Below are 13050 nucleotides of genomic sequence, written 5' to 3' on the forward strand. Positions count from 1 at the left end.
CTTGCCTTTACGGGAGGGTGACGCAAAAGATCTCGCCGTCATCTCAATCTCATATAACCTTTAAGGCGGCTTCCTGTAGAAGAGAGAAAGCTATGAAAGCCCCGGAGTTTCTAATGCCATAGCCATGAAATCCCTTCCCATCAAACCAAGCTAAGCTCTTAGGCCCAGGAAAACCAACATCCCAAGGAGAAACTACAAAACAGCTTCTTTGAACACAGACCATTTACAAATCACCCTCATCGTGAAGAACCAAGGTCCTCCAACAAAACCCATCACGAAAACTATTAACAAACGGGAAGAGGTAGGGAGAGGGACTACAACCAATTAAGCCAGATAAAATGCCTTCCCTGCCTGGAGGGGCAAGGAAGCCCACCGGAGGACAAGCTCGGCGAAAACTCCAGAGAAACGAAAAAAGGAAGAAAGATCTAAGAGAAAATCTCTCTCTAGAATGCTAAATCCGCGAAATTCAGACCTTTCGAGTGTCACTACGCATATAATTACACCGTTGGATGATTTGATCAATCAAAATCAAACCAAACAAGAAAAAATTAATTATTATTACGGTAAACATGGGTATGACATGCAATAATTTTTCACACTATTGGGTGATTAGATTACTTGACCTTATCAGCACTATATATCTCATAATTATCTTATTATAAAGATAGTGTTTGTCTGTGTTAGATATATTGTCGGGAAAAGATCTTCAATTATCACTTTTACTTTTCTAATGATGATTTTTAATTCAATGTTATCAAATCATTGGTAAAACTATAAAATTTCAAATTGAGATTTCTATGGAAATCAATTATATTAAAAAGATATTCAAACTCTTATCCAATATAAAGGTTTTTTTTAATTATTTGTAAAAAAATTCAATTAAATTTTCATTTAATTATATTTAATTTATAAAAGAATTAAAATTTTTATTTTAAATAAAAAATTATTTAAAAATAATGAAAATGAATTTTTTTAAAATTATCATTTTTTAATAAATAAATAAAATTATTTCAATCTTTTTTTTACTGAATCAACCTTCAATCACAGAACTTAATGCAACATTATTTTCTGTTAAAAAAATGCACCATTATTTAAGACAAACGTTGCTGTCGCGTAACAGCCCACACTATTTCATCATCAACAACAACACTGCCCACATATAAACCTCCACGTCCACCACAAAACAATCTAACAGCCTTTTCTTCTTGCCAAAGAAAATGGAGCATTGTCACACCTGGATTACCTTTATAATTAATTACTTTGTATAAAATATATCTCGCTTAATTAGTTATTAATTATTGTTGATAATCTACATGATGGAGCAAGCATTTGGGTTCTCATCACTGAACATATTAGTGTAGTGATCGTCCACGGTGGTCTCAGTGATGGTTGCGGTGACCGGAACGGCTCTGACATGATTAGGAGGAGCCTTCTTGTCATAGGCCTGAGAAACGTATGGATTTGCCACTAAACTGTAGGGGACATAAGGCCACGGCTCTACCTTCTTTTTGGTAGATTGAGCTGCCTTCAACACTTTCTTTGGCTCTACATATCCAGTCACGGTCACCTTCTGCTGCTTCAAGTCTACATCCACAGATTTAACTCCTAAAAGGACACAGAATGAAGATGTAATTAACCATTAGAATACTGAAGCTGCATGCATGAAGAAAAGGCAATGGCAATTTTAATATATATATATACCTTTAACTCCGGAGAGGACGCTCTTGACCTTACGTTCACAGCCCTCACAGTCCATCCTCACTTTGAGTGCTACAGTTTGTATCTGCTTCTTTTTCTTGCGCTTTTTCACACTGCTTAGCATGTCAGACAAGTACTCCAAAGCGCCTGCAACTCCCATTTTTCTGTTTCTTTCTGCTTACAGTACTCCAGGATGTTTATGGATATGGAGTTTCGATATATCAGCCAATTAAGTTCTTGGAAGAAGTACTGATTCACAATATATGAACTAAACCTTTACGTTTAAAGAGGCATAGGGGTAGATCATCAGCACTTCTTTATCTTTCAGCAAGAGAAGATCAAAGAAATGCAAGAAATAAGTGTAAAAAGTAGTTGAGTTATAAAAGAAGAGGTACAATTGGATACTCTAGTCTTGGTATCTTGCCTAGCTGCTTGCCATTGAAGTATATGCATGGATTAATTTATAGTGACCAGACAGAGAAGAGAAAAATATAAAATAATAAATAAAAAAACTCAATAAAATCTAGAGTGAATCTATATATAAAAAATAAATAAATATAAAAATTAAGTAGCTGTATCTAGACACTGCAAGAACCTTCCCAGATATCTTTGTGAAGGAATGGATGCCCTTGTTACCTTCTCAAGGTATAGCAGACATGAAAAGAAGGAAAAAGGCTCGTTCACTTTGCTTTTTCCCTTTTTCAGGGGTAACTTTCAGTCATAAATATGTATACAAGGCATTCAGGGAAAAAAAATTTAAATACATTTAAAATTAAATTTAATAAATTTTAATTAATAAATGCCGAGTGCAATTATAAAATTCATTGCATTATCAAGAAGAGAATTCAGGTTTATCCTTTCATAACAGTGCGAAACGGGCACATTGAAGCTTGTCCGGCCCTAAAAGGAGCAGAATAAAAGCTTTATTATCTCGTTTAGGTGCAGCGTTGAAATGCTTTGGCCACACGAAAGATAAAACTAAACAAGTAATTAGCAACAGTAACAAAAGTAGGGGGATAAAATCCTTTGTCAAAATGAAATATAAAATTATAAAAATTAATTAATGAAATTGCATCAGTTTACCCAGAATGACACATGGTCACTAGAAAAAATCCTAAGGCCAAGTAAGGGTCCACGTGGAGAGGGAAAACAAATAAAAAAAGAGTATATAATGGCGAGGATCTCCGGGTGTTGTTAGCAGTGGTTGTCGACTAGTGAGATTGCTTGGTGGAACGGATTATTATGAATGCATAATTGGGCGGTGGGGATGTAGAAAAAAAAAGAGGATCACAAAGAATAAACAAAGCTACAAATGGGGTCTGGCTGTTCGGACAAGTGGCACCTAACCTAAAAGATGAGTGTTTTAAAGCACCATCTTTCTGATTTTTACCTTCACCTTCCTTTCCCCAACTCCTTCCCATGAAAATGAAGTTTTCTCCTTTTCTTTATTTTGATGGGGGAGGATAATAAATAATTTCTTTTCCCTGTCCTTTGTGAATTATTGATAACTTTTCAATTCGTTTTACTGAAACTCATTTATATTTTAAATAATCAAACTCAATTTTAAAATTTAATTTAAGTTTGTTAATATTATAGTATTAAATTAAAATATAATTTAAATAGAAATTAAATTTAAAATTTAATTTAAACTAAAAAAAAATATAAATAGTGGACTCATACGGATTAATAGGATGACTTGTGTAATTTTGCTCTCTTTCTAACACAAGATGTGGGTTTCCTCTAGGAGTCGCTGATTGATGTGCCATTAACTTATACTAGAAAACACAAGTATTAAATTTAGCAATACATTAAAATTCCCATCGTAAAAATATTAATTAGCAATTGATTCATTATTGATACTTCACTTATCCATTGCAAATATTTTAGTAACGAGAGTTTTAGTAACGGACTAAAATCCATCGCTAAAAGTTAATTTTTTAAATTAATTACGAATTAGTGACGAATTATGGTTATTGCTAATGAACTTCAGAGACAAATTTGCAACAGATCCATCAATCGATCATTGACAATTATTTTTTTAAATGATAATAAAGATCTAATAACATATATTATAATATATAGTTAAATTTTTATTATAATATTTATGAATTTTAAGATTTAAGTTTGACTAAAAATTATCTTTTAAGATTTCAAAAATATGTTAACATATATAATTATTCTAATTTATATTTAGTAAAATACTAGCTAGTTATAGCTTGGTCGCATAATTGCTTTTGTTTAGGTGAGGTTCAAGGTTTAAATCTTGGCCATGATTTATTTTTTTTACTTTGTAAAGTTTTTTTTTTATATTTTTTAAAAAAATATTTAATTTTTTTAAAAATTACTACATAATATAATTATATAAGTTGTTATATGATACACATGTATTAATTAATTTGATTGAGATTAACATTTTTAAAATTTATATATGATTAATTGTAATTTTTAGTATTAATTAGTTTAATGATTAAAAATAATACTCAACTCAACTCAACTAAACTTTTATCCCAAGAAATTGGGGTCGACTATATGGATTCTCTTTCTCCATTCTAAACGATTTAGGGTTAAATCCTTAGAAATGTGTAATGCTTCTAGGTCATGTTGTACTACTCTCCTCCAAGTCAATTTATGTCTACCCCTTCTTTTCTTTCTATCTCTAACCTAATGTACTCTACTTGTCTAACTAGAGCCTCCGTATGTCTTATGCTCCACATGACCAAACCTCCTCAATCTCCCTTCTCTCAACTTATCCTCAATTGGCACCACTCCTACATTTTCTCTAATACTCTCATTACGGACTTTATCTAGTCTAGTATAACCACTCATCCACCTTAACATTCTCATCTCCGCAACTCTTATCTTAGATACATACGACTCTTTTAGTGCTCAACACTCACTACCATATAACATGGCCGATCGTATGGCTATACGGTAAAATTTTTTTTTCAACTTATTGAGAATTTTGCGATTACATAAAACTCCCATGGCACTTCTCCACTTCAACCATTCAGCTTTAATCTTATGACTAACATCCTCCTCGCATCCCTCATCTACTTGAAGGATTGAGCTGAGATATTTAAAGTGATCACTTTGGGGCAGTACCACTCCATTCAAACTAACTCTTTCCCTATCACCAGTTCGACCTTCACTAAACTTGCAATGCATGTATTCTGTCTTCATTCTACTTAACTTAAAATCCTTTGACTCTAGAGTACTTCTCCAAAGCTCTATCTTTCTATTCGCTCTTTCTCACGTCTCATTTATCAAAACCATATCATCTGCAAATATCATGTACCAAGGGATACTCTCTTATATATGTTTCGTCAATTCATCTAAAACTAATGTAAAAAGGTAAGGGCTTACAGTTGAACATTGGTGTGATCCAATTGAGATAGGAAAATCTCTTGTGTCCCCTCCTACTATGCGTACAATAGTAGTTGCTCCTTCATACATATCTTTCAACACTTGTATGTACCTAATAGATACTCTTTTTTGTTCTAACACTCTCTATAAGACATCTCTTGGAACACTGTCATAAGCCTTCTCCAAATCAATAAAAACCATGTATAGATCTTTCTTCACATCTCTGTATTTCTCCATCAAGCTTCTAATGAGAAAGATCACTTCCATAGTTGATCAACTGGGCATGAAGCCAAATTGATTGGGAGAGACAGAAGTGTCATGACGTAGTCGATGTTCTACAACTCTCTCCCACAATTTCATAATATGGCTCATGAGTTTAATTCTCCTATAGTTTGAGCAACTCTATATGTCGCTCTTATTTTTAAAAATAGGTACTAAAATACTCATCCTCTATTATCAAGCATTTTCTTTGATTTTAGAATCTTATTAAACAATTTAGTTAACCATGCCACTCTCGTGTCTCCCAAACATTACCACACTTCAATTAGTATTCCATCGGGTCCATAGGCTTTACCCACTTTCATTCTCTTAAGTACCTCATTTACTTCTAAAGATCTAATCATTCTAGTATAATTCACATTCTTTTCTATTGCTTTATAGTCTATATTCACGCTATTACCACTTTGACTATTGTTAAAGAGATCATAAAAATAATTTCTCCATCTTTCTTTAATGTCTTTATCTTTCACCAACACTTTTTCTTTTTTATTCTTAATGCACCTAACTTGATTGAGATCTTGACATTTCTTTTCTCTCCTCCTTGCTAATCTATAAATATATTTCTCCCCTTCTGTAGTTCCAAGCTTCACATATAACTTTTCAAATGCCTATACTCTTGCCTGACTAACTGTTTTTTTTTGCCTCTTTCTTTGCTATCTTATATTGTTCATATGCCTTATTATTATCACACTTAGGTAATTTCTTATAATATTCCCTCTTTCTCTTCACTGCCTTTTATATTTCCTCATTCTACCACCATCTCTCTTTTGAGGGTGGTTCATGTCCTCTAGACTCTCCAAGTACTGTTTTAGCTACTTATCTAATCTTTGATGTCATTTGTATCCACATATCATTGGCTTTCACATCCAGCTTCTATGCTTCACATCCAGCTTCTCTAATCTTTGATGTCATTTTTGAACTTCATTTGCTTTACTCCTTTCAACTCCCACCGCTTTGTTCGAGCTGCACTATTTCTTCTAACCTTACTTGAATTATTCCTAAACTTGACATCCAATACCACTAATCGATGTTGACTTGTTAAAGACTATTCTGTAATGACTTTGCAATCCTTGTATAGAGCTCTATTTGTCTTCCTGGTTAAGAGGAAGTCAATTTGGCTTCTATTTTGCCCACTTTTAAAAGTCACTAAATGTGATTCTCTTTTTATAAAGTAGGTATTTACTAGTATTAGATCATATGCCATAGCAAAATCCACGATATTTTTTCTCTCCTCATTTTGGCTGCCAAAACTAAAACCTCTATGAACATTCTCATAACCTTGCCTATCACTTCCTACATGTCCATTCAAATCTCCACTCATGCAAACATTCTCTTTATTCGGTATGCTTTGCATTAGATCATCCATATCTTCTCAAAACATTTGTTTACTCTCACTATCTAGTCCCACTTGTTGGGCATAAAAACTAACTATATTTATTATTTCTCCTTCTAGTACTAGCTTTACTAGTATAATTCTATAGTATAATTCTATCTCCCATTCTTTTCACAGCTATTACAGCATCTTTCAATGTCCTGTCTATGATTATGGCTACTCCGTTCTTGTTTCTCTCCTTTCCAGTAAACCACAGTTTGTACCTTGAATTATCCACTTCCTTGCTTTTCTCTCCTACCCATTTAGTATCTTGAATGCAAGCAATATTCACCCTTCTTCTTTCTAAGATATCCATAAGCTCCATTAATTTTCCTGTAAGCGATTCAGCATTCCAAGTACCAACCCTGATTCTCCTCCTATCCTGTTCCTTCCTAATTGATCTCTTTCTATGATATTTTTTATTGTTTTTTATGCCTATCTTGTGTTCTTAATGATTAAAAATAATATGTTAATTAAAATCATTAATCATATATAAATTAGATTGAAAAAAAATAGCTAATATATATGTTTTTCTATTTTTTTAGGTGTACTATATACTTTTCATATAATTTTACATATATATTTGTATATATAACAACTAAATACATTTTAATATTATATTTTATTTCTCTATATTTTCTTAATAATTTACGTTATAAATATATTAAATTACCTTATAATTCTTAATTATAAATATGCTATTATATTATATATATGCTAATTCATAATTATATTTATACCTTATATTTTAATATTAAATAATTAATAAATAGTTAAAATGTATATTATAATATGCTTATACTATTGAATCATTTAATATATTCAAGTCTAAATTATATATACACCATATAGTAAAGAATATATAATTTAGAAATAATTAAAAGTATATCATATAATATATTATATATTAATAATCTAATTCAAAATTTAAATATTAATTCAAATGTAACTTTTTTAAAAAATAATTATATAAAACTATTTCAAAAATAAAAAGTCGAATAAAAAAATTAAAAATCATATTAAATTATAATCAAAATAATGAAAAATCAAATTAAAATTATTATAAAATTTTAATTCCATTCTAATTTTTAAATAAATCCCAAACCAAACCGTTACCACACATTACAACAATTTTATGCGCCACCGTCAAAGTAGCTTTCGAAAGTGTTGACCCAGTCCCTGGACAGTTTCCGTCTCACCGGAGTCGGGACACGTCCACAGATAGGGACCCTTACTGTAATTATACAACTCTACGCCCTACTGTTACGTCTGCTCACCATCTCCATCATTTCTATACTATTCACTGATCATATCAATGGTCTACCATATAGATATTCCTGTTCAGTTTAAAAAAAAAATTGAGAAAGAATATAATAATTAGTGAAATTTGATCTTTAATTTACAAGCCGAGGATTATAGGGTCAGCGACTGAAATGTCAAAACTCAAGCGAAGCGACAAATGGTTTCTTGATTCCTTTTCCTTTTGTTATTTTACTTTTTACTCCTTTTGTGGTGAAGAATATAGCCAAATAGCAATAGGTCCGTGCCCAAAACACCACTGTTACAAAAAGGAGATTCATTTCTTCCTTGGAACACAACTTCTAATTAATTAGGCATTGAACTTTGAAAAAGGGCAGTGAGGAGGACATCCACCCACCAAAAATACATCAATCATACAACTTTTGATTACTTGTAGTTAGCAGCCTAGCTAGCTACCAACTTTTGCTCAAATCAGATGCAGAAATGGAGGAGAATGCCGGCTGCGTGCACGTATCTTCTCAAGCCTCAACAGATTGCCAGAAGTTATTTCTACCATACCTGCTATCTCACATTAGTTTAGAATAAAAAATTTATGTTAACAAACATTTTCCTCTTGAACTAATTTTTGAAATTGAGCTAGACTCAATTCATTTTCTCTGTGATATCATTAAGCTTAATTTGCCCCCTTGAAAAGGATGCTTTTCCAGAGTTGTTTGGCATGCACCCTGCACTTTTAATTCATCTGATTGGATCTGATTTGATTATATTCGATGATTCAAATTTTTCCTCCCAAACTTTGTCCTCTTATATAAAACGGGTAATCTGCCGAGTGCAAAAGTATATAAAATCTTAGAAACCTACCAACAACTATTGTACTATAAATACCATGCAAACCAAAAGTTAGCAGCAAAATGAACCAGCTACTTGAAGAAGATAAACTTCTCTACCAACCCCAATCAATAGAATGATCTTCAAAAAGCTGAAAATCTCTGGAAGTTGGAAGAGCTTGACAGGGACAGACAGGATTTACAAGCAGAATTGAGTGGGCCAGCCAGAGAGAATATTAGATCCATAAAACACAGAGACCAATATGCGGTTGCAATGCCAATGAACTCGATAAATGGAGCAGGGAGGGAATATGCTGGGATGCTTTTGAGGAAGCCCTTCTAGCAACAGCAGGTGCAACTGCATGCTTATTAGGGATGCTATGTTGCTCATTAGTTGGCAATGGATTTGGTGATTTAGCATTTGGAGGCGGTGCAAGATTTACTTCTGTATTATCACTTATATCTTGACCTGCACACATGACACAATTATAAAACCGGTTTCAAATCTGCCAGTTAAAACAAATTGTGAACCAAGAAAGCAATTCCTCATAAACAGGATAAGTATGTATAAAATTTCTACCAGAATCTCCTCTAAACGGAAGTTGATTCTAGTATTCATACAAATTCTTCACAAGCATTTGAACCAAGAAAGAAAATACGAAGCTACGATTCAATCTATTTAGAAAAAATTAGAACCTCAAATAATAAGCAAAATCATCTATATTTCCGAGAATCCAAATAACATAAAAGCACAAATACTTACAATTTGAATTAGACCAACCCAATTTCAAGTTCTCCATATCAAAAACTACACGATTACCCGTCATGAAGTTTTCTGCAATTTACTTGCTTATCAGTGTCAGAATAGAAAGTGTGAAAACAACATGTATGCAAAGCTCTAAGGCAGAGGACTACTCACGTCCAATAATACCATAATTGAGATCCGTTGGATGAAGAGCTAGACAGAACATGGTGAATTTCTGCGCCATAGAAGTCCAGATAATTAATATTTCTTGAAACAATGTGGTTTTTAAGTTTTTTATGTCTAGTTACCCTACAAATGCTAAGGGAAAAAAGTAACTTGCAAGCTAAAACACTTGAAATATATTCTGAATTTCTGATCATACATGTAACCGACTGAAATACAGCCAATTTGTTGGAAGCATCCCACAATGTATCGCTTCCATCAGCATAACAAATGTTTAATAGAGGAAAGAAGTTCTTTTTATGTTTGTTATTAGAAGGCATACCATGGTTTGAACTACACATAACCCTTTCCCATCACATAAAAACTCCAACTCCCATTCTAATGAGATCTAGACTTATTTAGGACTTCCAATTTGAAATCCCAAGTTTAAATAGTCAAAAAGTGAGCCTAGAACTTAACAAATAGCACATATAATACATGTGGGATTCTGCAGTCTGAACTAGGTTAGAAGATGGGTTGGTCAGCTCAATTTCTTTGTAATTGAAAAAAACCCCTTAAAGTTCCTTTCCAATCACTTCAGAAATTTCAATGAATCCGGTCATGTATTGCATGCAGATCATTGAACTCCATGCACACAACACATAATCCAATACATTTGTTCCTTAATAAGACTTCTTCTTTTTTTCAATTTGCCTCACAAAATTCCTGGGTTTGGGTTATAGTCTCACAAAATTTACATACAAATGAAGAAAGTTGAAAATAGGATCCCATAACTGATTCTAGGAAATGGAATATGAGGGATTATGAACCAGAATACTTTGGTTCATTAGGAAGTGGAGTCGCACGGCAGGAATATTACCCAACTTCCGTGAACTGTTCCAAGGAAAAGTAGCAGAAAATTTGTTATAGATAGAAAAAGAAAAGGGACTTCCAAACCTCTCCAAGACTACAATCCAACCTGGAGGTATAACAATAATTCCATGGGCCTCCCTGGAAGCTAATTCTTTGTGCATTCACTTGATTATCAAACTGGAATCAGCAAGCATACTTCTCAGGCCATATAACAAAAAAAATCTCTTAGTTAACATGGTAAAAAATGGAGACTCAAATATGCACCTCCAACACAATTTTATTACAAACTTCAGCTGGAAGAAACGTGAAAGATGCACCACTGTCAACCAAAACTTTGAATCCAGATTGCTTAAGACAAGAATTGCCAACACAATAAGACTCCACCTCGACAAAATAACTAACACTGAAAAAATAAACAAACTAATTACGTTATGCACAGAAGGGAAAAATACTCGGTAAGAGTGTCTGAAGACCACTCAAGACAAACGCTTTGGCAAAATACAAGCAAACAACTTTAAAAGGAATATACAGATGCCATACTAATCTCTCTGTATAGGCACAGATGGTGTTCATTTTTGGGAGGCATGCCCTTGGTCACCAAACAAAATTCTCCCAGAATCATTCTCATCAAAGCAGAGCGAGAAAGATTTCCGAATTAATCCAGCTTTTGCAAGCAAATTTCGAACAGAAATGTCGCCAGGTCCTAGTCAGATAACACCATCAGGAGCAGCTCCATCCAAATAGCCACCACTTTGCTTTCTACCCCAGCTGTATCAAAGGAAAAAAAGAATATGAGTAAGAACCAAAACATGAAGCAAAACAGAGCATGAGAGCAAGAAAAAAAGCAAAAAATACAAGGTAAGAATGTTATAAAAACACTAAAATAACCGAAGCTTGCACCCCTCCTCGGGTTGCGTTATCGCTAACTGAAGTCAAATGTTGTTTGTCTTCGACCAAAAATCCAGAACTTGAAGTATTTCCAGCGTCGTCATAGTTAGCAATGTAAAGGCAGGGCTCCTTGAGATTTTTGCAGGTGGGACCCAATTCGCATCGCTGATGGCTGCAAGAATGGTGCTTGTTTGTGCTGGATAAAGATGGGCTATACTCGCTTAAATCTCTATCCTGCATAATTAGATGCCCCAAATACGAGGGAGCACCTGCAAATCAATCATTAGAAATTAAACGCTAAACCTACTATCCAATTCTTAGTCTGAACTACTATACTGGTCTAGTTCACTTCAAATTAATACTACATTTCAATTTTTAATCCTTCTTAAAATAATTACATGTATTTTAGATGGGAAGATTTTTTTGTTTTTTTTAAAAGGAACACATTAGTTAGAGAAAAGAGAAAAAGAAGATGGGAAACTGTTAGCAATTTGCATACCAAAGAAGTGTAGTAACTAGCAGACAGGGGGGCGCATCGCATGCAATCACAGAGGACCCACAGCAGATTGCTACCAGCATCCAATGCAACAAGAAATGATGCGTTTGGTGTCCCTATACCAATCCATGTGTAATGTAACCTGCAAAAAATAATACTAAATAAATAAAATTTCACATTTTCTTTTATTTTCTCGGCAACCAAACAGAGCTCAAACTGCAGAAACCAGTCAAGCTCATTTCCGAAGAAGAGAGTCTCGCTTCCCCGCGCTGGAGACAGCAACTGATTCTGAGAACCAAGCTTCATTATTTGGCCTTCAAGTCACTTCCAAGCAATAACTGCAAATACTCAAAGCTATTCCTCTTGAGCCAGGAATCGAGACTGAAATTGCGATTCCCGGAAATCCACAGCACTTTGGCCTTATCAGAGAAACGATGAATCAGGTTCGAAGAGAATGTAAGTCCATCGACTCCAGTCGAACCATCAAACAGAAAGCAAAAACAAACCACCGTCAACACCAAAGCAAGCACACGATTTGCCACCATCGCGCGCACGAGAGAGAGAGAGAGAGAGAAAGAGAGCTCTGCTTTTTAAGTTAACAAAGGCGGGAGTGTTAAAGTGCGCAGCAAGTCCAATAATGGTTGTTTGTTTCAGCCTTGTGAAGGCGTCGAGTAGCGGAAAAGTGGAAGGCAGGAGATAAGCTTAGGCGGAGCATTTTGAATTTCAGAGTGGGGTTCATATAAACAAATGCCCAATGGAGTTTATGGTGAAGAAGAAAAGTCAAAGTAAAAAAATTAAAAATTGAAAAAAAGGTTAATGATGATTGGTGGAGATAAAGCAGGCGAGGCGAAAGAGCGACACCTGTTGACCATGGGAGCACACGTAGAATCGTTTTATTTTATGTGTATAATTAAATTTTCCATATCTTCAAATGCCGCAGAATTGTAAAATAAATTTTCTCTATATATGATATTTTTTATAATTATATATTAATATTAACTCAAAATTTTAATACGTATTAATATTTTTAATATCACATTCAATTTAAATCAAAATAAATTATTAAAATAAAATTAATTAAATTATT

At 33.5% G+C, this 13050-nt stretch overlaps 1 protein-coding gene and 1 pseudogene across 1 annotated transcript; both read right to left on the reverse strand.

Annotated features, from left to right (window-relative positions):
* Positions 1 to 1050: 1050 nt before the first annotated feature.
* On the reverse strand, positions 1051 to 2486 carry LOC110669214 (heavy metal-associated isoprenylated plant protein 24). The gene is made up of 2 exons (XM_021830743.2): positions 1702 to 2486; positions 1051 to 1605 (listed from the first exon to the last, which is right to left on the reverse strand). Exons 1-2 carry the CDS (start codon positions 1856 to 1858, stop codon positions 1310 to 1312), a joined length of 453 nt encoding a protein of 150 aa, XP_021686435.1. The 5' UTR covers positions 1859 to 2486; the 3' UTR covers positions 1051 to 1309.
* Positions 2487 to 8752: 6266 nt separating this feature from the next.
* Positions 8753 to 12693, reverse strand: LOC110672743 (aspartic proteinase-like protein 1; annotated as a pseudogene).
* Between the last annotated feature and the right edge of the window lie 357 nt (positions 12694 to 13050).

This window comes from Hevea brasiliensis, chromosome 12 (assembly GCF_030052815.1).
Source record: "Hevea brasiliensis isolate MT/VB/25A 57/8 chromosome 12, ASM3005281v1, whole genome shotgun sequence".
Taxonomy (NCBI): Eukaryota; Viridiplantae; Streptophyta; class Magnoliopsida; order Malpighiales; family Euphorbiaceae; genus Hevea; species Hevea brasiliensis.

Bases quoted from the DNA above. Each gene is read 5' to 3' on its own strand.
- LOC110669214 (XM_021830743.2), bottom strand. From the start codon at position 1,858: ATGGGAGTTGCAGGCGCTTTGGAGTACTTGTCTGACATGCTAAGCAGT. The intron at 1,606-1,701 runs GTATATATATAT...GTGTCCTTTTAG, and splicing joins CGTCCTCTCCGGAGTTAAAG to GAGTTAAATCTGTGGATGTA.